General features: G+C 38.0%; 1 protein-coding gene and 1 long non-coding RNA gene across 3 annotated transcripts; one reads left to right on the top strand and one right to left on the bottom strand.

Moving 5' to 3' along the window:
* The first annotated feature begins 36 nt into the window (after window positions 1–36).
* LOC118438923 lies at window positions 37–3,793 on the top strand. The gene is made up of 3 exons (XR_004837141.1): window positions 37–302; window positions 404–603; window positions 3,351–3,793. It is a non-coding gene; the product is annotated as an uncharacterized LOC118438923 (long non-coding RNA).
* On the bottom strand, window positions 3,647–27,818 carry LOC110859755 (neuroglian). Of its 2 annotated transcripts, XM_035859815.1 has the most exons (27): window positions 27,579–27,818; window positions 27,327–27,404; window positions 10,571–10,874; window positions 10,218–10,492; window positions 10,105–10,139; window positions 9,958–10,031; window positions 9,856–9,873; window positions 9,745–9,782; window positions 9,565–9,682; window positions 9,464–9,485; window positions 9,219–9,380; window positions 9,029–9,135; window positions 8,891–8,910; window positions 8,761–8,818; window positions 8,639–8,686; window positions 8,393–8,551; window positions 8,175–8,330; window positions 7,923–8,105; window positions 6,962–7,843; window positions 6,747–6,825; window positions 6,169–6,672; window positions 5,911–6,084; window positions 5,678–5,841; window positions 5,511–5,604; window positions 5,314–5,424; window positions 5,146–5,237; window positions 3,647–5,082 (listed from the first exon to the last, which is right to left on the bottom strand). In XM_035859815.1, exons 3-27 carry the CDS (start codon window positions 10,764–10,766, stop codon window positions 4,988–4,990), a joined length of 3,864 nt encoding a protein of 1,287 aa, XP_035715708.1. In that variant the 5' UTR covers window positions 10,767–10,874; window positions 27,327–27,404; window positions 27,579–27,818; the 3' UTR covers window positions 3,647–4,987. The 2 variants fall into 2 exon arrangements, with proteins under 2 accessions (XP_035715708.1, XP_021964427.1); XM_022108735.2 differs by having other exon boundaries at window positions 27,327–27,818.
* Between the last annotated feature and the right edge of the window lie 120 nt (window positions 27,819–27,938).

Genomic DNA, 27,938 nt, shown 5'->3' with positions numbered 1-27,938 from the left:
CTTGTTGTAAAGTAAAGCAATAAAACTACGTAAACTAAATGCATACATATGTGTAACGGATGTAGTCGAGGTCTATAAGGATTAATATAATTCTGACGAGATGAAAGTGGAACAATGCCTCGTTATTGCAATGAAACGGGACAGATTGTGTGTGATAAATGACGACGGGGTTTACGACGACGAATCATCTTTTCATTCATGTCACATCTCATTTATAACAGGGCAGGCCATTCAGACGAAGATCTGACTGCGTGGTCTGACGGTGTATGTAGGTGTTAAAAGTATAAATTTATATGTTAACGGTAATTCCATTCCTCATTTAATTCATCATCCGCCCACAACAATATTAATGAAATGACTTCCGGTCATACAATTTTATTCATTTGACACTAATCCTAAGCAGAAAAAGAAAGTGGACTCACATCACTGGAGGATCTCGCCCTCGTGGATTCGGACGACGTGCTTGGATTATTTGTACTGGAATGCGCACTCGCCCTGCTCGGCCGATGCGACCCACCGCCGCCTCCACCGCCGCTCCCACTCTGCGTCTGCCTCTTCCGCGGCGATCCGGTGAACATCATCGTGACAAATTGTATATTTAATGTACGCACTTTATCGTAAAATTATTAAGTATGACTGACATTCGGTACTGGTAGAAATGATACACGGCAGTATTATTAATTATTAGAAACATTTTTTTATTACTAAACTTATAGTCGACCACAACCACGACAGAGTGGGAATTGTTGTCATTTTATATTTGCTATTTTCTTAAGAATCAGGAAATTCGGTTCGAATAAACTTTCTTTAGTTTGAGTGGGATCGTCGTGCACTTTCTCTTGGTGTCCAGTACGGCGGAAGTGAGTGAGATTATCCATATTTCGGGATCCATATTTCCAAAAATGTGCAGCATTATTATTGACTAGTTGTAGAATTTAGTAGATTGGATATGTGTATTTACGTAGGTTTATGTGAGAGAGGCGAGATCACAACCAATTAACAAACAGCTTAAATTATTTCAAGTCACCATTTTTATTATCGATTTTATACAGGAGAAAGACACCACTTGTCGAGGGAGCTGGTAGAATTTTCTGTATATTATTTTACATTTTGAACTTCATACTGCTAATTAAAAATTAATTAGTGTACCGACTCCTTGTGACAATCACCCCGAGAAAGCCGTTTCCCATGTCTTCTTCCTGCTTTCTCTTCATTTCTGACTAATGAAGAGGAAAATAATGTTATCCATTTGTTAAAATGTGGCACAAACTCATTTTTGAAAGAAGCAACTATTCGAAACTTTCCCATTTTCAGCGTTTAGTCGTTTTCGTTTCATGATTTCCACTTTTATACCAACTCAATTAGACTTGAGTACTCATTCACGGGAGCATTATTAAAATTCGAAATTAATATTTATACAATCAAATCACCAACTTTCACTCGGCGCAAATTACTGTACAACTTATTTTTACATGCTCCCTGTTCCAAAATGAAATTCCTCCTACTAAATTATCGACGAGGGTTTAATTTCCCAATTGTAATTAAAGACATGTGTGTTCTTATGCAATTTGTCCAACTTTTGAAGGAATATATCCATTGTGTATTGCGAGATGAGTCAGTTAACCAAGTTGGGAGCAAGTGGAAGATGTGACTTTTTAGTATTTTCGATTAGTGTACTTGGCACCCGTTTTCTGAGGCTGAAAGCTAAAAGATTCCTCCATCCGCAAGGAAGACCATGCAGTATCAGAACTTACATTTGTGGTGGCATCATCATCATCGGGGGCTGAGATTCTGTTTGAACTTTTTGGTTTCTCTCCTCCTCCTCGTTCCCGAACCCCTTTCTCGTCGACGGATGATTTTTTTTCGTACGTTTGTAAAAGACAAATATCTCTCACATTACATGCATCTGCACATTCTAACACACTCTTCTCGAACTCCACACTTGCATACAGTGGATCACTGAACGTCGGTGGATGGAAAAAGAGAGAGATATGAACCAGAGTACGACGCGTTTAATTATTTGGGCACCCGATAGAATAATTGTGGGGGGAAAATTCATATAATTTTAATAATTATTATGATTTTTTTTAGTCCAAATGAAGTAGCATTCTGTTGATTCCGATAAAAACGGGTAGAATAATGCAAATTTTTATGTGCAATTTGTATGAGAAAATGCTAACTTTTACAAACTATGCACATAACACTTTCATGGTTTACATATATTCTGGGAGACGTAGCTCATATTTTTTCCCATTCCAACAAATATACATGCAATAGTCGCTTGCTTGACTAATCTACTTACAAGGGACACTCACGACCTGTCGTTTGAGTCCAGGGTACCCACCATGTTTTTTAGAATCTACTAGGACCCCAGATGAAGGATTCATTCATATTTCCGTGTAAAACTCATATTTGGCGACGTGGCGTGGCGCCAAATTCGCCAAAATTGAATGTTTTTATTTTTGAAACCGCCATAACTTTTGAAATTGTGGACGGATTTTCAAAATTTTTGGCAAAAATCATGACAAGGAGTTCAACTTTCTTATTCCATGAAATTTTTTCTAAAATTATCGCTTTTAACTTTTCGCAAAATTTCGTAATTTTCTTCGAAATGGGGGTTCGTCGAAAAAATCCTAAAAATATTGCAAAAATTAGAAATTTTTTATTTTTATTTTTTGTCAAAAATTTCGACTTTTGTGATCATTTTAAGCATAAAATTTTGAAAATCCGACATAAACTGCAAAAGTTATGAGGGTTTGAAGTTGGTCGAAAATGTAAATTTTTAAGTTTGGCGCCACGCCATGGCGCCAAATATGAGTTTTACACGGAAATATGAATGGATCCTTCATCTGGGGTCCTAGTAGATTCTAAAAAACATAGTGGGTACCCTGGACTCAAACGACAGGTCGTGAGTGTCCCTTGTTAGCATATGTGTGATGATGAAGATGATGATAAAAAACTGAACGGAACCTTTCGAAAGGAAGGAGTCAAGTATATTTTTTCTTGAGTGCGAAATTAAAGAGGTTCACGATTTATCAGCCAAAAAAATGACATGATCCAACTGCCACACACACGAGTCGTATGTTTGTATTCAAAGCTTATCCTTAGAGAACAATATCTAAGAGTTAGTTGGTCAATAAATAGAAATGGGTGCCTACTTTCTTTACAAAAAGGTATTAATCATTCAATTTTTTCGTGGAATTTTACATTATCGAATTCCTTCCCTAAATTTAGTTGACAAGATGTGTGTGGATTGGTTAAAGACGTTAAAGATGTTACGTCTGCACGAGATGAATGTATGACAAGATGTGCAATAACAAACCGATAAACTTTTTCTCCTTGTTATTTAGACAACAACCCTTGTTTCGGCTTTTCATTCTAAATACTTACCGATACGATGCTACGATGCACCACCATTCAGCTTAAAGAGAGAGCTCATGTCTTTGTATTCTTACTTGAATGTCTTAAATACGAATGGATTGACGTCAGTGAATTTTTTGGATCGAGTATTTTCATTCATGAAAACCAAACTGTGTGGCTGAAAGAAAACAAGTCTCTTAAACTTATATAACACCAAAAATGCTGGTGTGGATGAGATTAGTGTTGCATTCGTGACATATTTCTTTAGGTATTTACAAATTTGAGGTATGGAATTTTGGGAGATTTCTGCTCCATTTATTATGATTTTTTCATTAAGTCGATATCTCCAGCGTATATGTATAACAATGAAATAAGTAAATTTAATAATTCTGGATAAGTGTTAAAGCAATAATTGTTAATAAAACTGAAAAAATTTCCATCTTTATCCTAATTAATTCATACTTTCACAGGTTTATAAAAAAACAATTGTTCTGCAGCATAATCAATCGCACTGTTTTCAAGTACAATTAAATAATAAGACTTGCATTCATTGGTTGGTACACATTTCATTCCTATTTTTCAATTTTACAAAATAGAGCCAACATATATTATGTATTTGTCATAAAATAAAAAAAGTTCTCTTAATTACGTACTTATTTATGTACCTGCCAAGCTATGTATAAATGTAGTAGCAGCAGTAGTAGTGTAACCGGTCGTCGAGTTATTTTATTTCATTTTATTATTGTACAAGTTAAATACTATAGTTGTTGATTAAACGAGGCACTCGTACAAATGTCTTCTAAGAGTAGTAGGCAGCAGCAGCAATTACATAGTCACTTTGTAAATAATTTAACTGTTTATAATAATAAAGTTTCACCAACACCGGTGGAAGGTTTCAGTACATATTTTTTGTTGTAAAGCTGGTTTTTAAAAAATAAAGTTAAGGCAAAAATTCTTCTCATCAGTTTTCTCAAGTCGGTAGATATCGTTGACAGTATAAATATTATATAAGCTTCACCATTACCTAAGCATATTAGCTGGACTGGACAAGTTTCTCTTTTCTATCTATTCCTGCCTAATAGTTAGTCTATGTATGAATGTAAGTATTAATTAATTAACAACAAGTTTTTTAACTTTGCACAAACGTATTACTTTTGCACCTTGTATCCTATTTTACATGGACATGGACGAATTTAAAACTGCAAAATGTTGCAAATAATTTTGTTATGCAAGTAATTTGCGTCCATTTCTGTTTACATTAATAATCGCTGATGATCCGAGAGAGTGAGACTCAAAGATAACAGATTCCATTTGTTGCTTTCCTTTTTCTACATTGTAGGTACACTTATATGATTTGATTGGCAGCATCACCTCACCTTCACCACCACCATCTCCACGACAGATAACACCCTTTTCTTCATCTTTGTCAGTAACAAAATATTTAACTAGTAAGTGAACACTTGAATTGAATAATTAATTGAATGAATAAATATTCAGAGATAAGAATGAGATTCACGTTGTTGAATATATTAGAAATTGTGAGAGCAGATAACGTAAGAGTGTAAGTTGTTGTTGTCGGTTTGTATAAAAACAGAGTAAAAGTAAGTTAGAGATTGTTATTATAAGATCAGACAAAGGTTGCCATCGGGGAAGGAAGATTTGTGTCAGGCTTCTTTTTCACACCGTATTGGCCGATAAAAGACCCGTCTTCCGTGAACTTGGCTGTTTAAACAATGCAATAATTAGTTAGTATGTAAAATCAATTTATTACAACTGATTAATCACCTTCATCGGCATATTCGGCCATGGAATCTGTATCAGATTCATGTGGAGGTTTGAATTCGCTTCCCATCGAGGAACGTCCGGCAGCTTCAGTCCTGCAGAAAATTATGACAGTTAATTAACGGTATTTTTGAATATGTTAATTACTTAATTAAGCTACTGTTTACTTACGGCTGAGAATATTCACGGAATCCCCCCTCGTCATAATCTAACCGACCATGAGCAATCTCTCTCTCATAAACGGCATATTTTCCTCCTCGGTTACGCTTCACGATGCATACCCTAGTTTAAAAAATTGATGTTGTAAATTAATAAAAAATATACAGGACAAATTAAGGTTTTGTGTTTGCTAGCACGAAATAACTTACAGGATAAGGATAAGAACGAGAAAAGCGATTGCGACAATCAGGCCAATGAACCACCCCGTGCTTGTCGTCGTTGCACGCTGCACTATTGGACCATCTGAAGATATTCAATTGAGCTGATCATTTTCGGAACAAATTGTTATCTTTTAAAATACAAAAATATATCATACCAGCATAAGTATAAATCTCCTCTTCATCAGACGTGCTTGTCAGGGTACCGTCCACAGCTACGACGCGGAAGACATACGTCTCCCCCTGCTCGAGACCACGGACGATGATGTAGTCTTCATAAAGTTCTGGCTCTGTGGATTCGTATGTCGTTCTTCCATACAACCTAATCACAGAAATATTTAGTAACAAATTTTCTTCTGAAGTGTCAAGACATTTCACTAAAAATGCATACCTGTACTGAACAAAGAAATGAGCTCCCGGTCGTCCAGATCCGTGTAGGTTGGGCACCCATTTCACTCGTATGGCAGCTTTACCATTTTCCGTTTCAACCGATCTCCAGATGAACTTGGGTTGCTCAAGGGGTAGTTGACTTCCGAGTGGTTCTGTGCTCACCTCAATGAATGTACTGTAATTCGAATATTAAAGAAAAAATTAGCATGCTCCCATTATTTTAATTAAAATCTTAAGCATTAAAATATCTTAATCTTACTCATCTCCAGCCCCTGCACTTGTTACAGCCCTAATATGCACTCGGTATTTCGTATTAGGCTCCAATCCAGCCAACTTGGCTCTCGTTTCTTCAGGATCATCGATTGGATTTCGTTGTTGTAAAATGTCCACCTCCGTTCCAATTACTTTATGATAATAGACTTGATACCCAGTCAAAATTCCGTTCGGCTGGTCAGGCTTTCTCCAAATCAAGAGAAGCGCGCTTGCACCCAGTGGAAATCCTTCGAATGCTTCGACCGGGCCGGGTGCCCCTTCTGGTGTGACAACCTCAATGGTTCGACTTGGAGGTCCGTTGTGATCCGTGTTGTATGCCATCACGACCAAATAATTCTTGGAGTACGGGACAAGTTTGTCCACAACAGCTCTCGTAACATCATTTTTGATCAAAATTTCACGCCGGTCGTCTTCCCCGTCGGTATCGGTCCACGTTTGAACTTTGTAACCTTCAAATTTTCCACGGAGACTGGTCGGCTGAACAGGAGACCTGGAATTGAGACGTTGAGTTTGTTAATTGTCAAATTTTATAAAAATTGTATAAAAATATATATGAATTTTTACCACGAGACAAGAGCGGCGTGAGCTTCTGTTTTCCCAATCACGGTAAAATTCTCAGGAGCATCCGTTGGTTCGGCTTGGCCTGAAAATCGTAATGAAAATGTATTGCATAAGCATAAATATCTTCCTAGGATGAACTTGATAATGATAATGAAAACCCCACCTAACTTTCTAAATCTTCACTAATTCATTTGTTTGATATTTAAAATTTACTATACCTGAGAATCCTCTAATCTCCGTCGGAGCCACATTTGACTCTCCAATTTCGTTTAGTGCCCTGACTTTTATCAAGTACGGGCGATACGTGGGCTGATTTTCTATTATTAATTCGCTCCTCCGCCAATCTTTTATCTCCTCGAGCTGCCACGGAGAGGACGAATCGTCTGGTTTCCATTGGACTTGATACTTAAATTTGGGCGCGTTGTGGTCAATTTCTTGCATCGGGGTCCAAGTAATAACCAGGTTGGTCGGCTGGGTTCCGTGACCCCTCACATTTTCTGGATTCTTAAACGGCACATCAGGTGGAGTCGTGCAAACGTCAGAGTGCAAGGATGGGATGGAAGGTCCAATCTTGTTCCTCGCAATTACTCGGAACGTGTAATTTGCCCATGGACTCATTGACACTGTATAACTTGTCTCCGTGGCAGGGACATCTTTGGCCGCTACTTCCCATGTGTCTGGAGTAAAAGAGGTGTTATATTGGATGGTGTAGTGTAGAATTGGGGATCTGTTGTCTCCTAAAGGCTTCCAAGCGATCGTTGAGTCACGTCGGTAACATTTTATTCCCAGTAATTCTGGCCGATTGGGAACGTCTTGTACTGTAAGTGTAGCAGAGGCCGTGTCGTTATCGTAATCTGTTTGAGCAAGACAAGTATATATCCCAGAGTCGAGCTCGGTGGTTTTGTCGATGGTAAGAGAATTGTCTTGTAATTTGACATAGCGTTGCTCGGCATCGAAATCAATTTGTTCATTGTTACGCAACCAGTGGATTTGCAAGAGGGGGCGAAGGCTGTAATCAGTATCGGCAGAACAGCGGAAAGTGGCAGTGGTTCCGGCAGCGACTTCATAGTCAATAGGTTTATCTTTGATCCAGGTGTGTTCTAAAATAAGGATACACGTTTAATTTTTTTTGAACATCATTAATTTGTACTTAATTATTGTTGCTGATTGCTGTACTACCTTTAACGACCAGAGTACCACTCGCACTATCATTTCCAAATTTGTTTCTCGCATCACAAAAATATTCTCCTGAATCAACCAGCGTCACGTCGCGAATTGCCAAGTCGCCCGTGGGTAAAACCTTAAATCGTCCCCCGGTCAATTCTTGGTCATTTCGGTACCATCTCACTAACGGTTTTGGTGCTGAAAAACAAAAAAATTTGCAAATGGAAATAACAATCTAAATTTAAAAAACAATCACTTTGCATTTACCTCCAAATACGCGACATGTTAGTGTAATTGATTTTCCATCCGTCGTGACAACGTCTTTGGGTTTGTCCGTGATTTCTGCGGGAAGAGCGAGTACGTTGACATAAACGTCTTTATAAACGTATCCGAAACTGTTGGTGGCGTTGCAACCGTAATTTCCTGAACGAAAATAATAATCATGATCGGAAGTTAGTTTAATTAACTTATTTTTATGTAATCACCTGTGTCAGACTTTTTGATGTTTTCAATAATAATCTTGTTGCCAATCTTCTTTCTCCTCGGATTTGGTTCTGCTTCTTCTAAATCTTTTCCGTTATGAATCCACTTAATCTCTGGGGCTGGTTTTCCTGCCGCTTCACACTGGAATTCGACCGTTTCACCTGATAATAATAATGATTATTATTTTATTTTTGAATTATTTCTTGAAATATTCTACAAAGAAAACATTGCAAATATTATATTGTTACCTTCTGCGGCGTTTTGTATTTCCGGTTCAACAGTAAAGTAAGGAACGGCTAAAAAAGAAAGAAAGTTTGTTATAAACAAACATACTACAACTTTAAGACATCATAAAGTTTTGTCTCCTAACCATAAACCGTCAAATGGACCGAGTAGGAAATAGGAGAACCAACTCCGTTTGAGGCATCCTGGAAACATAACACAAATTAGAAAACCAGTCCCATCGTTTCATGTGAATGTTTTTATACATATTTCCTTACGCAATCATAATTTCCTTCATCTATTCATTTGGTTGGAAATATGATGGAGATCATAGAAAAAATTAGTATGTTAGTTGCTGATTTTCTGACGTAGATAAATGCGGTGAAAAATTTGTTTTACTCATAATCTGCGGTTACCTTCAAAATCAACATTATTGATTTTTAACGTCTTCCCGTAATTGTCATATTCTATATCACTGGGAAGAAAGGCGCCCTTCTTTGCCCACTTTATCTCTGGCAGCGGTCTACAGAACAAGAACATATAACATTTACGATTATTACGACACAAAGTTTACGAGTGGTGGGGACTAAAATAAATCTTTCTTACGTTCCGCCCACGATACACCAAAGTGATGTGGAGCTTCCTCTCAAAGCTATAGTATTTCTTTTCGTGGCGTATTGCATAACGGGAGGGTGTTTGTTAGCTGTTGCGGAACTGCTAGTGGCAGAGACACCCAAGTATACCCGATTTCCGAGTCGGTATTCATTTCTAGGAAGAGAAGATAATTAACGGTTAAATCCAATTTCATACAAGCATGAACATGATTATAATTTGCATGAATCAACACCCACCTGAATGATGAATAGGCGGCACCTGTGAGTTATAAAAAAAGAAACTTAGAATTTCAATTTATTGCACTTTAATAAAAAAACGTGTAAAGCTTTTTACGCACAAGAATACAAAAAGTTGGAGCTTCTGTCCTGTCGAGTCACATTTGAAAACCAGAGTGTGCCTTCCGGGTCTACCGTAATCCTGGATGTGTTGATATTTACGAGGGCACCTTGTGGGTTCTGAAAATGATAAACATTCTCAATACTAATCCTTATTAAAAACTTGTGTTAGTTAAAATTACCTGTAACATCCAATAAACCTTAGGCTTCGGCCAGCCATCTAAACGGTGTAGAGAATTAAATGTAAATTTTTTACATTACTTTCCATTCTTATTTGTTGTAACTTAATTTACCTGGAGGATTACAAGTCACTGGAAAAATAGATTTAAAGATAAAATTTTATTTCGCATTTAAAAGGAGCCCCCTCTTGGACATTACAGTTAAAGTTAAATTACATTTGAACGGAGCCCCCTCTTCTGCCACAATGGTGGGAGGTTCTTCCTCCTTGAACAAGTTCAATTCCGCTTTCCTAATAAGTTATTCATATGTTATACTTATGTATATATTTCCAAAGACATTCACTCCATGCTAAAAATGCTTACCTTAAATAAGCATTATTACTTGTAGCCGTGCCCCACTACGATTTCGGGATTAAAATCATTACAAAGTCATTATTGGTCAGTCAAGATAGTGAGCTTGTATTTTTTTTACTAACCTCGTTCGTTGCAAAGCACTGATATTGGCCGACATCCTCCGTTCTGGGGGCAGTCACGACCAATGTGCCTCTTCCGGGCTGCTGTGAGATCCTGTCATCGTACGCTTGCCAGTTGAACTCTTTCCCGTTTTTCATCCACCTATAGCGGGGGGCGGGTTCACCTTCTGCCTCACATTCGATGATAAACGGCTTATCGTTTTCATCTTGTCGAACAGCAACTTGAAAGAGCAGCTCGTCTGTGGGAGGTTCCTTCGTAATGGATGGGGGGGATTGAACTGGAAAAGGGGAAAAAATAAAAACAGAAGGAATAAGAAAAAGATTGACTTATTCATTAATTATCTGTAAATACATACCTGTCGCGTGTGAAAAGTTTATCTGTAATAGAACTAGGAGAGAAAGTGATATTAAAGATGACATTATTCTTCTGCTGGACATGTTTCCAAGTCTTATTCTCCTCTTCGACTCTGTCCTTTTATTTTTTCTATTAACAACACAGGTTTCGGACAACCGATTTTGAACAACTTTTGTCTTCAATGGACTCGTCGTCATTTTTCTACTTCCGGTTCTGGTATCAGAGGTTGTCGCACATCTCAAAATCGTTCAGGTGACGCTAGCTGCTCTGGTTACTTATTAGTTGATCATCTCCTCCTGCTTGCGCTGCAAAGAAGAGAAAAATAAGATGATAAGTCAAACTGAAAAAGTAGACAGGATCTAGATAAGGCACGTAAAATTCTCCCCCACACATTGCACACTTTTCACTCTATTATAAAGCTCGTGACAAAGACGGATTGTGGGTGGGCTGGGCGGACAGGATAGAAATCTTAACCATTACTAGCAAACGAGGAACAAATTTGTTCATTATCATCAGTTTTTTTTGTGTACTGTAAAAAGAACTATTTTTTACACGCTTGATATGAGCATTTGTTTCGTTTAAAAGCTAATTGTTCTCCATGCTAGACTTGCTCTGGAGAGAAAAAAAAAAGAAGGAAAACCATTTGGCCACGTTCATAAGTCTTCCACACACACACACCCACATTAGAGTTGAGCGTTCGAAATACTTGTGTTCCACATCTCCCATTTCTCTTAAATCCTGGTCCTGTTGCTTTGGACCAAAGTTCGGATTGAAAACGAATTGAAACCATTTCGCTGATGGACATAAGGAAGACAAAAGACGTATCTCGTTTTCTCGCTTGTCCGTCAACCCCTGTATTCATTTCAGCCACACAAATCTGAAGCCAATACCTTACACTCGTAAGTAATGGCGAAAGCAATTCTCATCCCATTTGGAGAGATGTGCAAACATGCAAACATCTGCTAGTGGATACTTCAGGATGATGAGATACTTTAAATTCCAGCCGCATTCATCTTTTACTACGCATTATTCTATTTCTATACCATAAGACAGACTTCAATTTTACACCAACCTCAAATTACGAACTACCGAAATTACCCCACAATTTACTACCTACCCTTACCAATAATTTTGTATTTATTGCTGTAATCCCACCCCAACAATGAATCTTATTTAATTGCAGTGCAAGTGCAATATAGAGAAAAGTAGTAAAGGTGAAATCTTTTCCCCGTTATTTTAGTTACTCTCAGATCGTGTGTCTATTAGCAAAATGACGACGCACTGCTGGCACATCGTTCGAAATTCAAGCCTCATTTAATTTAAAATGCCCACTACAGACGTGAACGAGAGTCCCCCCCCTCCACCTCACACATTCGCTCGTTATAAGTTTCTACCTCTTCGAGAGAGATGCAATTGATAAGCACCATTCCATTGGAAAGTTGTGCACAACATTTGGTTGCGTTTTTCTTCGAGGGTCAAGTGAACGGAAAGCAATAATGGGAAATCTCTCGAGATTCGAGTGTATGTACTATGTTCTCACTATGACATTATTAGATTTCTTCTCCACCCAGCAGCTTTTCTCCCTCCCTCTGAAAAAAGTCTAAAAACCACCCGGAAACCAAGACTAATAGTTCAAGTGAATGCCATATATAGCACCGCACGACGCGATGAATGCGACTTACTGTTCTTTTGTACATTTTGAGAAACAACTAAGCACATTCCGTAACCAGAGGGCTCATTTTGGCGGAAAGAAAAGAAGACCAGAGATCCAGAATCTATAAAAGGCAACACAACACACGCACCAACGCACCTTGCATATAGGTTGATGCAGACATGTTGCAGAGAACAGAAAGGCTGTATCTGGCCGGATGGATGGTAGCACACGAGATGAAGGAAGGATGAGATCGATGCTTCCTCTTTTTGATCCCCCTCTCTCTCACTTTCCTTCCTTCCTCTCGTCGTGCAGAAGAGCAGATTCTGAGGATATGAAACGGCAGCAGCATAAAGAGGACGACTACCACTATGGACACTCGCTCGTCTCTTGGTCTTGAATGCATACACTTTTTCTGCGATCTGATCCCAAGTCACGTACCTATTAGAGGAGAAAGCCTTCTACCTATGCCCTCCTGCCAGCACTACCCCTTTCATTACAATTTCCGTGAAAAATTGATGGAATTGGTTGGTAGGCATCGCGTCCCGGTCGAATGAGAACGGCATGGCATGGTTGTATTTTATTTAGTTCCTGATCTGATATCCGTCCGCTCGTACCGACATCGACACACAAATCTCTATCTGTATTAACATAACGTACTAACTTATTAATTCGACTCTTGAAAAAATTGACTTGATTAAAGTTATACAATCATTGCGCAATCTATATTCTTGCACATCGCCACCCACCCAATTACTAAATTACTGACTACTGCACAACACAATATGTTCACGAGCACTTATGTATTTTCATATAATTCTGTACTACAAGTACATACATACACTAGCCGAGAAATGTGGGACCGTCTGTCTACGTATGCCGTCACCTATTAACTGGGACTAATTCAATAAATTATCTACTAGACGTCCACTGTTTCGAGGCATTCGGTCGTTCCTCCACAATAAAGAAATGAATGCAATGCAACGACGACCAACAAAGAGAGAGGGTCACCCTGGCTCATTAACTCTCAATTGGTGAATGAGCAGTCCAGTAGTTCATCCAACAAAAGAAGAAAGAAGTGCACTATACAAGAGAAATTTAGAACCCGCAGGAGGGGAAAAACTATGAAACAAAAATATAACCCTCGAAATACTCTGTGGTTCTATACACATCGCTTTACATCATATTGTCACAATTCTAATTATAAGTTGTTGATCTAAACCTCGATAAAGATAAAAATTAATGGACACAACAAACATTTCACAAAAATCTATCTCTCTCTTCGGCACACTTTCCCTGTAATTTATTATGCTCCCATTCACTTTCAAATGACCCGACCACCCGACACTCCATGTTTTTATTTACTTTCTTAATGATCTAGTTTTGTCAACAGATGCAATTCATGTGTTAATTTATAAGTATAGAGAGGACATTGTGTCATCATGCTCATATCTCTTTCGCGGATCCCCCCTCTTTATGTTTCCGTCCGTCAACTAAATCTGCATGCATCGATACGACTATTATGACTACGGAGGAGAGTTCAACGTCCATAAATGGAATGGTGGTGACAAAAGCTCAAATTCAAACAAGTCAAGATCTCCATTAGTATAGATAGACGACAACTTTTGTGAATATTCCAACGGAGACAGAGAGACAGGCAGAAAGGAGTTTATGCAAACTAAACACTCCCAAATTTCTCATCTCCGTTCTACAAACAAAACTGCTCCCCAGCTTGTTGTACAGTTTAAGTGCTAAAGTAAGTGTTGAGACACAATTTACAATGCAAAACTTGACTGCAACTCTCATGATCGCATGCTCACTTAATGAATATACAGACATGCACGAGGACACTGCTGCAGTGTCACATTATAAATTCTAATCTATTAAAATACTTTGTTAACTATGTAACATTGCTCGATATAAATGTATGTTAATAATGATGCTTTTCTACTCCCACCATCACTAAACTTAAACGTAAACACAATGTGGTCGTGATGTGATGCTGTGTGTACATATTGTAAATTCAAAGCGACATTATTACAGTTTGCAGAGACAGCTCTGTTCTCTTGTTCTCTCGTCCAGAATTTTCCTTTGACATTCGACCCCACCAAACCAAAACTTAACTTAATTGTGTTGTGACTAAAATGGATTAAAGTCAACATTACGCTTCATCCATCCATCCATCCATTCTCCATCATCTCTCTCTCTCAAACTAAAAGTCATTGTCAACTGTAAACCTCAACTCTTAATTTGACATGGCACGAAATGTGCCCAACCTCCTGCCCTCACTCTAGCCGAGTGAATGAATATAATGCAATGTCAAACCATATTCATTATTTTCAATGTTGACTTTCATTATTATTGCTGTGTGTGCGGTGTATCAAACTGTCAAAATTTACCAACTTTCTCCACTTATTCCATCCATCATAAAATAAATATAAATTCAAATTCGCTCCTTTCACTGGTAAATACATTTTCACCCATCCATCCATCCAAGATCTAATCTAGCCACTCACTCGATAACCTGCCAGGAGAGGAGAATTTACTACGGGTAAGATGCATCAATCAGAGATGTGAGTAAGTGATAAGGCGGGCAAACTGGATATAATGCATGGAAAAGTGGAGGGGCAGGGGGAGTAAAATTATCAAACCATTTATTTATCGACCCTCTCTACAATACGAAAAATGGGATAAAACATCAACAACACAAAGTATAAACTGCTGGCATAGGTAGACAATGGAAATGTTAACTGCTCTTCTCTCCAGGGAGAGAGTAATAAGTAAAACTATACGAAATAGGCGAGCTGGACTAAATAGCAAGCTGTGAAAGTTTTATTTTATTACTTTACAAGGTATGAATATTTACGTGACTTCGAAAAGCCCAACTTTTTGATGAGGTAATCAGAGATGGGAAGAGTAAAGTATATTTCAACTTATCTATACTTTTTTGGGATGGAATAACAAACCTCCCTCACGAAGTAGAGCGTTTTGTTTTGTTTAGTTCCTCTTGCACAGTATAATGAGACCAGCAGCTGGATATCTATTCGTGTGAGTGGTGTGAACTTTTTCAACATTTGGATCAACTTCTATTTCCACTTACATATTTCACACCCTTGCTTGCATTCTCATCTTTTACTCGGATCTGATACAAACCTAAGAAGATTTCGTTTGAGTTCCGACTCGCTTAACTCACTTCCTTCTTTTCGCATATATTTCAATCCCTGTCTACCATTCTTACGAAAAATTCATGAACTCTCTTTGGCTCGAGATACATAAACGCATTTAGCTTCACTGTATGTACACGCAAAACAGAATTCAGTTCAGAAAAAATGGGGGAGACGGGATAGGAAACGCACTTTGGAATATTTCACTCTGGTCTTTTTACCCATAAATGTGTGTAGCATACCATTTTTTTGGTACATACACCTCACACAATACAGAATAGTGGCTCGTTCGTAATTCGTAACCGTGGGGTAGTAGAAGTGATATCATTATAGAAAGAGAGCTTAAGTGGTTGCCGGTAAGCAATAAGTAAGTGGCTGTTCGGCATTGGAGTTGATTTCGGCTGCCTACTGCTACATTTCGAGTGACTCATTTCCAGATCGATTCACAGTTATCGTTTTTATTATTTGTCACCCGACTATAAATCATCAAAGTCACTATACATTGCTCCGTTTATTGGTATATCTTTCCTTCAATCAAGTGCATATTATACAGACTCGTACAACATACACCACCATCATCATAATTCTCTACTCCATTTATTTTACACGGGAGGAGGAGAATAATATTGTTACACATTTATAGATCCTTATCTCCCCCCCACTCTTTGAATGCATAATAAGAAAGAGGGTGTAAAATATTGGGTGGGTTTGTGACCAGGAATCAGCATTCCTCAATGAATTTCATATTTCCTCTCCTTATCATAAAGGAAATTTCTTTGATCCCTCACTATTATTTTTATTGCACTCGTATTCAAAAAGTGGGAGGGACGTGACGAACTTTAATCGGAACTTAATTAACTTTAATGGTAAAACGTAACTAATCGGAATAATAATAACGGAGAAAAATTTCGTCTCAAAATTGGCTCGATAAATCGTCGTCACCACGTCTCTGGAGAGATATTACATATAAGATCCAAACCTAAGATTGAGCTAAAGTTGACATTTTTCTCAATAATGGAACAATTCGGGAGAATTTGTTTGGTGTCAATTTTCTTTTACTGCGTACGACCAGACCACCCAGCAGCACTAGCAGCAGGGCAAAACTTTCACCATTCACACAGTCAAGTCAATCTGTAATCTACACTTTAACAACTTTCCTTCCGAAGTCAATAACAATAAAGTACGAGGAGGCATAAAGTTGGTTCTACTAGGAGGAAAAAAGTAATTTCAAAGTTATCCTGATTGCAAATCTGCACTAGATAGATATTGTATGATAAAATCGTATTATTTACTCAAAACAAAAGGGTAGAGAGAGAGGAAAATATAGAAAATTAGAAAACTTTACAGGCAACAAAAACCAAAAAGAAAGCCAATCAAGGAAGGAAGAAGAAAGTCAAAAAGTAGGAACTTTGAATCCCAGAAAAAATAGATGCGTGTTCCCATTAACCTTCGTTCGTGGTGGTCTCCTTTACTAGTTGTCGGCCGTACCACACATCTTAAGAGCTACTTTTAGACTTCATTTCCATCAATGCAACAGCAACGCCATCATCATCATCATTACCTTCTAACTCTCTCTCGTATCACGCGTCGCCATCACGTAGTAACTCATTCTCAGTTCATTGATACACTTTCTCTTTCTTGGAAAAAAAATTCTCCTTTCTCCACTTTCACTTTTCCCCCAGGGGTCGAAATAAGCAATGCGGCTCGTTCTTTTCATGGGATTTTACCCAAACGAAATGACTCATCAAATCTGCCTCATCTTCAACTCCAGTAATATCAGAGCTCTTCATTTCGAGATGATGATACAAGACGAGCTGATTCAGATTTTTTCCCGAGTTCTTCGTTTCCTTTACGAGATCGTATTTTGTGAGAGAAATATGCGTTTTGCAAACTTGAGATGCGTCTGTCTCATCTGTGCTACCGGATGTCAGAGATATTTTTATTTATGACTTTTGACTTCTTTCCATATATTTATGAGACTAGAGATTTATAAATTTTGTATCCAACTTTCACCCTTACTTGAACCTGATTTAAGACTACAAACCGCAAAACTGCGTGGTAATGCAGAAATAAAATTATAAATGTGCAACGCAATGCGTAACCACGCCACGTATTCCTACATTAGCTAGTCAAAAAGGAGCCAAATTGGTTTGTGGGGAGGGCACACAGTTTCCAAAATTACATCAAGTATTCTGCTCGTGACAATTAATATTCTAGAGCTCTTTAGCATAGCGTTGTTCTCTTGCAAGTCAAAAAGGATACGAAATATAGAGACAAAAACACGATGTATACGAATATACGATTGCTGGTTGGCTGAGTGCGTAAACTAGCTACATAGGAAGAACTGGAGAAGAGCAAACTTAAAGCCTTTTGACAAAATAGAGCAATATTTCTTCTGCTTCTCTTGATCCTGGGCAAACATTGCAGGGGCTCGAACTTTCTACTACAAGAGAAGAAAGACCGTCTCATTACAGCCTTAATTACAGGCTGAGAAGTGCTCAAAAGAAGCTGAAGCTTCGTTAGCTCGTTTCGTCTACTGCCTTCTCCACATTTTCTTCCCATCAGCCTATCCTCGAAAGTCGAGAATGCAGTGGTAGTTGTGTCCCTCTCAGAAAATTGCATTTTACAAGATTTAGAAATCTACAGATTTTCAACTAATGGATATTTCTCCGTTAACCGTTTCAAATTGAATTGACTGATTAGATTAAAGAGTGACTGACTCAAATTGAAAACTTGTTAAGGAACCTAATCCATAAAATTGAGGGGGAGGAAGAATCGAACACAACAGAAAACATAATCCGGCTTTCTAAATCTCCATATTTTGCTTTGAAATGCATATCGAAACTTGTAAAGAAATAAAATAAAAGGGGATAAAGAAGAGCAATCATAACGAGATGAGAACGGCTTTGGCATGAAGAAGGTGTCGAGATGAACTTTCTCTCTCTTTACACGCACTTTACTTGCTCTGGGCGAACTACGACGTTAATAAGACGGCGCTGAATTGTCAGTAAAAGGAAAGTTTAGCTAAACTTTTCCAATTTGAATGAGCCTCTCTGATGCAATTTCACAAACAGACGGATGCAACTTTCACCAAGGGCGAATCAAAGAGGAAGGAAAAAAACATGGCTTATTCCTTGTTACGCTAAACTGAAAGAAATATTCTTATTTTTTACTATTATTTTACCTCAACACTTAGCAAAAGGGGCAGTTTGAGTGGAAAGTTAGACAAACAAAAGATGCATTGAGAATACTTTCTCCCGAGTGAAAGTTTTTATAAAAAATTTTCATCCAGAGAGAAAAAGAAGACAGAGGGGAAAGTTTTCATTTTGGGGAAAGATTATCGTACAAATCCAAGTGAGAATTTGAAATTCCACTTCTGTCAACTTTGGGTATTTTTAAATCTAAAAGAAACTAGTGATATGCCGTCACTATTTCTGCCACCATATCACCGCCAAGACCGTAATAATGTTGGGATTACCTGCCGACAGGTTTGTGACATGTGAAATCCAACATTGCATCGCAAAATGTCACATTTCACATAGAAGATGCAGCCAATCTCGCTGCTACGTAAGATCATCCAGTAGTAGGTTTTATTTAGACTGACAGAAAGTGGGAAGCGTTACTTACTTGCAGAGAGACATGACAGCGACAAAACTTTATGACCCTTCAGGGGCTAAGTAAAAAGCAGCGCAGCGTTGCATTTGCAGTTGCAAGTTCAAACCACAAAGTCTCAATTCAATCCTTGTCAGGGAAGAATGTGACACACGGAATGAATTTCGGTAGATTTTCACCACCAGCTCAGCTCAAAGAAAGTGGACTTTAAGTAGAATACCATGAAGTCCCGGTTTTTGAGCGACGGATGGAATTAGAAAATATGTGGAAATAAATAGGTATGCTTTCACAGTTTTCTTTGATAAAAGCCTGCATGACGATGAAACATGTCACGCTATTCTATGTACATAGGCTGACGACAAGCAAGAAGAAAAATTTATTTATTGTCCTTGCTCCGTTTTCTGTAAAAGGGGGGTGGTGCTGGTGCATAAAGTATTCGAGTCGTGGCCAAATTACTGCAATTCTGAGCTCCCTACTAATGAAATGTAAACGTGTATATCCAATGCGCGATATATTTACTTGCTTGTCCAAAAAGTCGGAATGATTTACTGCGACTCGTATGAAATGCAATTTCTTCCTTTTTTCCACACTTCTACTCTACTCAATACACAACTTCATTGGGCAAACTGTGTGATTACATAACTCTTATAGTGGATGGTACCTAACAGTGGCATGGCCTTGTTGTGATTGTGATCCATCTCCAACTTTCAAGGGCCAGCCAGCCGCTCAAGCATTCATTCTAGTGTTATATTACTTGGGGTTCTTTCTCCCATGTGATGTGTGAGGAAAACACGAGCCTAAACACAAAGAAGAATGGGCTTGGAGGTAAAAGGAATTCTATTCTATTCTATTATGGCCGGCTTAACAAAAGCCAAATGAAGTACAAAAACACCGACCAACAACAAACACAGCTAACCAGCCAGCGTTATAAGTCTAGACATTCGGTTAAGAATGCATATACGTTGAAAAAATCTCATAACTAAAAGACAGAGACGACGGTTGCGTCTCCTTGTGTGCCGAGAGATTTTTTGCAAATGAGGGGGGGGGCGGGGCGAAAAGAGCAGCTGATTTTCATGTAAACAATGCAGTCAGTTGCATGTAAAAAGTTGCTTTGGGTTTTGAGAGTGACCGTTCCCACTCTCCAAACGGGGCATCGCGAACCAGAAAAGGAGAAAAATTTCGACTAAAACTTTTAATTTGCAGCTAATACAAAATGGATTGATTTCGTTTTGGTGGCAATAAATTCCCAAGTTTGTGCTTTACAATTGCCATGTTGCATAAATTCCATAATAAATCTCAGAGAAAAGTATTGAACTGAAACATGGACTCATATCATGTTTCAGTCCAATACTTTTCACCGAGATTTATTATGGAATTTATGCAACATGGCAATTGTAAAGCACAAACTTGGGAATTTATTGCCACCAAAACGAAATCAATCCATTTTGTATTAGCTGCAAATTAGAAGTCTTAGTGACAAAAATCATTTACATTACTGGTAAGTGGCGAGGAGAAAAAGTCAACTCGCTCACTAGGATGCCCAGACTGTTCCCTAACTCAAACTTTAACTCGCAGGGAAGGGAAAGCATGCAGTCGTGAAGGTGAGTATTCTTCGGTATGGAAGGGTGGGTGGCAAAAATGATATATTTTACCTTCTCTTGTGACGACCCGACTACTACTACCCACCTACCACCGGGATAGATCGATGCATACAACAACATAACTACCCAAACTGCACCAGGCAGGCATTCTGCTAACATTTCTCCTTAAAAACATCGACCTGGACTACTGGGAGTCCTAAATTCACCACTGCCCCTTCCTCCTCTCTGCCTATTTGTCTAGCTTTCTCTCTCCTATCTCCAACTACCAGCAATGAAAGTCTACCGCTCACTCACACAAAAGTCATCCGCAAGACAAACAAGTATGAAACATGAGTCTCCTCTCAAAAAGGTAAATTTCACCTTTCACCTCGATGGATGGAAACAACAGCAAGACGAGCAGCACGAAGAGAGTGAAAGGAGGAGGCAGTTTAGCAAGGAAGAAGGAAACTGTAAACAAACAAGGGGTTGAGCTTGCTTTGAGGTATATATTTCCTTCCAACACGAAAACACATCCACAGAGTAAGATGTAGAACGAAATAATACGAAATGACGTACCAGCCGAGAGGGTGACTCAACCGTACGGCTCGTGGCTTAGGCTTAACACCAGAGAAATTGGATAACTGGAAAGGTGCATGGTCGTTATTATCCACAACCGGGTAAGTAATCAGAGCCATCGGTGTGAGGGTTTTCTCCCCACAAACGTAAATACATTCTCATGCATAGGGTAGTACAAGTTCATGCACTTTACTTACTTGCTACTTGACCGGTTGGTCAGGTTTATGTACATATATGCAGTAGTGGTAGTGGTGTGGCAATATTCGTGTGGTGGGGCTTATGCTATCTCTTATCTCAGTCTTTAGACCCCGAGAAAAAGCAAAACCACAACCAAGGGCATCACACCGACACCACACGACTCTCTCAGACCTCAAATGTTCCCAGCCACACTGCAGTACTACGAATTACGTTACGTAACGAACGAATCTGCAACCAGAAAACGAGCTCAAGTTCACTCGTCTTTTCCTAACAAAATAATACCGTCGCCGTCGTCGTCGTCACCAACAAAATTGAGCAACCGACAAGGTCTGACTGAGTCAAGTGGGGGTAGTTGAATAAGAGCCGAATTCACAGACAGACAGAGGGAATTATTATTTCGTTTTAGATTAAGCAAATCTAAGCTGCTGCTGAATGATGATATCATCATGCTCACTCTATTCTCAACTTGTAACAAGGCTCACACTAATCCTCTAAAGGTTAAATTGCCGGAAGATTAGAATGGAAATTCTATTCATTCACTACCAACCGATAGATATAAGTGCATTATCCATGTCAATTCAGAATTCTATTATCAAAATCCAATTGAGGGAAATGATTATTCATATATCAATATGCACATTACAGACTGATAATTTCATCTTTATTTGTCAAAAGTCTTAATAAAAGAGAAAAATCTAGCAATATAATTTACAGGTAGAATAATAATCTGTCTGAGTTTTGTGATATAGGAATCGAGAGATAGCAATGATTCCCCAAAAGAGGACAAAAACGGATGGATGGATTCATAATGAATAAATATAAAGGGACGGATGTAGTTGAGCAGAAAATGTGAAGGAAACAGCGTACCAGAGGAGAATATAATTAGACAAGACAACGGATGGATGGACGGATGGAGAGAAAACTTAACAAGGAAGACAGAAAGAGGGGGATGTTGCGGTACAATTATCCTACATCGTATCGAATCAATACTGCAACAGGAGCAGCTTGTATTTAGTAAAACCAGATAGGCAATAATAAAATAACATGCGTGTGTACTAACACAGGTATACAAACAAAAATACATGTTATATGTACGATGGAGAGATTCTCCTGCTGGTCGGGATTAATCAATATCACGACATGGAATCCATGAAAAGTCTACGGCTGCATATGTACAAATGTATGTATCTACATGGTTCGTTGCATCGCTGATTGTACAAAATTACACACGGGATTATTTTTCCGGTAAATTAAAAGAACCTTTCTCATTTGATTTTCTGTCGAAATTCGTGATTGCAATATGCCACGTCAAAATAATTTTCCATTCTACACGGAGTACTGTGTACATGTCTTGTTTGGTGTGGCGAAAGATTAACTTAGGTCGACCAGGATGCGAGGCACGACTGATTGGATAATATACGTTTTCTCTCTAATCCTCCCCCATGTGCAATTATTGACGCACTTTGTCGTACTACTACGCTACCATCACGATTTTATTCAAGTTGCACTAGAAATAATACTGGATAAGTTATACGATAAAATGAAACCATATAGATCCTGTATCCTTAATCAATGCTATCCGTACTATGAATTTACTTCTTATACCCACACCTTTCACTCTTTCTCCCCACCCAGCCGGAGTTTAGTTTACACTCTCAGCCTCCCACAACGTTTTGATAGTGCAAAATCGCAGCAACCCTTACGTCCAACCAAACGAGTTGTCATCATACTCGTGTGAACGAGGCACGTGAAAGTATTTATCTTATATCGGGGAGGAAAGGAAAAGCATTGTCGTGTCAGGCATCAAAGATTCAAAACCCTTCAATCATTCCGGTTCATCGCAAAAGTCCAAAATTTCAGAATATTTTTTAGAGAAGAAGGATTTAAAGGATTTCCTTTCATTTCACGTTAATCGAAAGTGAGTGATAATTTCATAAATGGTTTTAAATCATGTGACAAATGCGAGCAGAGATGGGCTCTAAGTGCAGAGTAAACACGACTAAATAAATGGAAACACTGTAGATATTCATGAGGCATACGACGTGAAGTGACGTAACGTAAAGTACCATTGCGATGTTACAGCTAAGCAGATTTCAGTCACAGATTCAGAAAACTCATCTCATTTCCTCTTCTCAAAGCTAATTTGAAGGATGGTTGAGGAGGAGAAAGATGAGGAAGATTGGCGTTCGACATGATAAATGAATTTCAACAACAAACAGATCTCTCCTCTAGACTGCCATTCATCTTGTCGGATATCGGATGGGACAATCTTTCCATTTCCTACGAATTCAGATTTCTTTTCTTCAATCTCTCCTCCTTATACAAATTTACTCTAATAGTTAGTTCGAGGAAGATGGGATACGTATGGATGTATCCATGAGTATCTACGAGGAAATACATAAATCTCTGGTCTGGTAAATAGTTGGTAACCTGTTCCATAGAATATTTTATTAATACTGTCCCCTGATTTTAATCCATGTTCCTGGAAAGAAGGAAAATCTCCAGAATGCTAACAAAGTCTGCGTTCAATTGAAAAATCTCTTTATTCTGCCAACCTATAGCCTCACACAATATTCTTTAGAGGTCCGTATGTGCCATTTTCAAGCCATGGATTTTGCAATAAGTCGACGAATTTTCAAGTGAGCAAGAAGATCAAATCAAGTGAACTAGAATTTATTGAGAGAAACCAATAATGTCTTCTCTTTATATGCAGAAGAGAAAACGATGATGCATGACTAACCGACTTATTACTCAAGTTCTCATAAATCACTTTATTTCATTCCATTCAAATCGCATTAGTATCCAATCTACGAATTTATATTCATTTTTATATTTCATGAAGCTGCAATGTAGTACAAATTAATATGCACTTTAAATGAGAATACACATGACATGACTGAAAAGCAGACACATCCTCTGCCTGGCTTACATAATAAATGTATCAAAACTACATATACCATATCTTTCCTTGTATCTCTTTTAAATGACATTTGTACTCAGATAATCATCACTGCTCAACTTTTATGAAAACAAATAAGTACAAAGTTCCTTCTTAAATACAAAGATCTTTTCAACCCACGTAACACACAAATGAAAGGAAACATATATTTCCACCCCCACATACGTAGTAAACCGAAACCATCTGAATAAACCCTTCATATCCGCCTGAATCCGCCTTGTGGTCGGATGGGAAATGGTTCCTTCCTCTTTGTGGGAATCGGAATCAGATGGTTTACTTTATTTTCTACTGGATCTCTGCTATGGCTGATTACTCTCCGTTATTATAAATCCTCTTTTCCGTACATACTGCTCTGTCATATTTCATTTAACTCATTAACATCTGCCCCTCTCTATCCAACTCTGTAATGGGAACGGACGGAACAATATTGTTTACATTTACAAGTTACAATTTACTTCGACCCAAATTGTTCACAGTGGTGGTCGAATGAAGTATGAAAATGACCATATGAGACTGACTTTTACTGTAATAAAGACTATTCCGTCACCCTTTATTTCTGCGGCTTTTGTCAGTACGCAAAGTAATTTATACATGTATCTATCTCTGTGGATCTCTGTTTCATTCTCATTCACACACACTTGGAGCATGGATTGCTTGTGGTTGGCTTTCGGTCAGTGGATCAACTTTTCATTTTGAGAAGAACATTAACCATATGTCGCAAAGTATAGAAATGAAAGTGAAACTGACCCGACCTTTGGTGGATTAATAAGGCAAAAACCGGACCATATTATGTGGCCAATAACAGTGGGCATAATGTCAACAAAATATATAATGGAATATACGACCACACGAAATATAAACGCGAAATCTATAAAAGTTAACTGTCGCCTGAGGTAAGGTAATAAACCCTTTAGTAGCAACAACCCTATTCGTGGCGATGCCTTTGACCGATTTGTCTGTCGTTTGAAATTCTGGAATAGATAATTAATGCACAAACGGTAAATGACTGTTAGGTCGTCAATATTGTTGTGCAGTAAACATTCTTCATTTTACGGCATGAAACATAAACCCATCTGACTTTTTCATTAGATTAATTTCATATCTACGTACATAGTTTTTCCATCCTTATTTTTCTTTAAGATCACCACAACACGTTTATAAAAAAATCCTGTCAGTTATCTCCAGAAGCAGAATTATATAGCAAATAGGACCTATCACACAGATTGGCGTACACATCTGTAAATAAATGGTGCCTTTGGTACCATAAAATTGCAATAAAACAACTGCGATGATTACATTTTAATAATTAACAACACACCATTAAGATTAAGATGTGGAAAATTAAACTCAGATGTCACATTCTTGATAAGAAATGATGTCACTCACAAAGTCAGTCAGTCAGCAAAAGAAGAGCGCAATTTTATACCGTAAATAATATACATACAAATTCGACCATGAAGAATGAAATGCCCTTTGACTCACCATGAGAAATAAAAATGACAAAAAAACACGATAAGCCGATCAATGTTTAAAACAGAGAGTAAAAGTTCAAATTAAAACCACATCAAACGAGATGATAACATGAGGACGACAAACAACTGACAACTGTACATGGACTTAAGATCAGTCCATGTACATCATCGACGATTCCTGATCCACTCAAAAATTCCAAGGTCCAAAATAATGATCGAATCCATCCACAAAACTGAGTCACTAAATACATACATCATCCATGATGATGTATAGTAGTCTATGAAATACTTATTTCCATCTTATGTTAAGGACATTACTAACGAGAAACGACAACAAAAATAAGTGCGGGGGCAAATAGCAGCATTAATTAGCGTGCTGTGATGTGATTTTATCTGCATTAATTAAATGCAGGAAGAGAAAATTGCAGCCACGATACCAGTGGTAATCATTATAATGCAATCCTATACGAAATAAATGATGTAATAGAAAGCAAATACCAAACGGTAAATATGGTAATCCTAAACATGTATAAATGGACTTAATGAAGAGAATTAACTCAAATGCACACCTGGCTAAATAATTTAAATTATGCTGGGAGGAAGGGTAAACCGGTAAACATTCAAAATGCATGCCAATTTTTCCAGCACTACTATTAAATAATGTGCATGTATTATTAGCTGAGTCAATTACACTAATTGGTTTGTCCACCATTTATGTATGTACATATCTTCTCAAAATGATGATGACCACACACATGCATGCATGTCACGATCGATTCTGTTTTTAACATCCCATGAAATGATCACTTCCACCGTTTTCCAGAGGAGGAAATGGCCAAAGTGCAGTGCCAGCTCATCCGACAATTTCGGTAATTAAATTAAACTAAACCAGGCATTTAGGGCATTGGGCTGGGTCACAAAGTGTCAGTCGTAGGGCGTCGTCCAGCCCTTAATCGAAACGTTGATAATAATCTGCATATAAATAGTTGGGCATTTTTGTGATCATCATCTAACCCTGCCTGGAACATGGCACGTCATTCTTGTAATTAAATTAGTAGAAACACTTAAATAATTGGGTCCTGATCACCATAATGCATCAACCCATGTCAACAAAGGTCACCAAGTTTTAGGTCACATCACTCAATTAGTAAAGGCAAAAAGAATGTCAGTTATAGTTAAAAAATCTCAACTAATCAACCATCAATTTGGTAATACCGTCATCCAGTAACATTCTATGTATACATAAGTAGATGGACAGACTAAAAATAATGCTAATCCGCTAACATATAAATAATCCAATGCATTATATACTTTAATCCCACTACAAAAGGACAACCGGCTTATCATAACCAAACAATCCTGATAACTTTACATCATCGCGTACCGCAACATGTATTACATACAAATAGTCTTATCAGCAAACCAAATGCCCCAACAATGTTTGTAAACAAATGAACATTAATCCTTAAATGCCTAATTGTGAAAGTTACAAGCTAGTTAACTAACTAATAAAATTAACAACAATATACATATATTAGTTCTTACCTTTAGATAACCACAACCTCAATCCGGTCCAGGCAGAACTCTCGGAATTTTTAGTTTGTCACTCCAAAAAATTGAAAACTAACCAAAATAAACAAATCCCTGTCAATTTTAAGATTTCCTCCTCACAACCTGGTATGAATAACTAGAAATTTGGGTTTTATCGCATAATTTCAACTCAAAATTAATTCTATCCTGCCTACAAGTTGTTGTTTTGTTACAACTCACTAATTAAAAATTTGGTTGTTTACTAACTTCATCAACTTAAAATTGTTACTACCACTCTTCCAGTTAACTGATTAATTAATTAATCAGCCCTGTTGGAATTATAATAAATGTCCGATTGTTAATTGTTCCTTGACGTACGTTGACACACCCACAAGTCGAAAAAAGATGTGTCACCCTGTTTGATTTCGGTCGGTCGGTGGTGGTTTTTGTTGGTGGTTAAAAACTTGCTGCTTCTCCCCGACTGCCAAAATGCCAACTGAAAGCTGGAGTAGTGGTGGTGGTGGAATTTAGCTCTGGGCTACGAAAAAAGAAGTGCCGCTCCTATTCCACACACCGTCTGGTTTAGGCTAAAAGTCGATTTGCATTTATATGCATGCACACAAAATA

This window comes from Folsomia candida, unplaced genomic scaffold, assembly GCF_002217175.1.
Source record: "Folsomia candida strain VU population unplaced genomic scaffold, ASM221717v1 Fcan01_Sc028, whole genome shotgun sequence".
In the NCBI taxonomy this organism is placed as follows: Eukaryota; Metazoa; Arthropoda; class Collembola; order Entomobryomorpha; family Isotomidae; genus Folsomia; species Folsomia candida.
Note: the sequence above shows the minus strand (reverse complement) of the source record. Positions and strands in the feature narration are given on the sequence as shown.

Coding starts and splice junctions, on each gene's coding strand:
- LOC110859755 (XM_022108735.2), bottom strand. CDS start 10,766: ATGACGACGAGTCCATTGAAGACAAAAGTTGTTCAAAATCGGTTGTCC. Junction 10,032..10,104: donor AGTAATAATGCTTATTTAAG/GTAAGCATTTTT, acceptor ATAACTTATTAG/GAAAGCGGAATTGAACTTGT. Junction 6,826..6,961: donor GGAGATTAGAGGATTCTCAG/GTATAGTAAATT, acceptor TACGATTTTCAG/GCCAAGCCGAACCAACGGAT.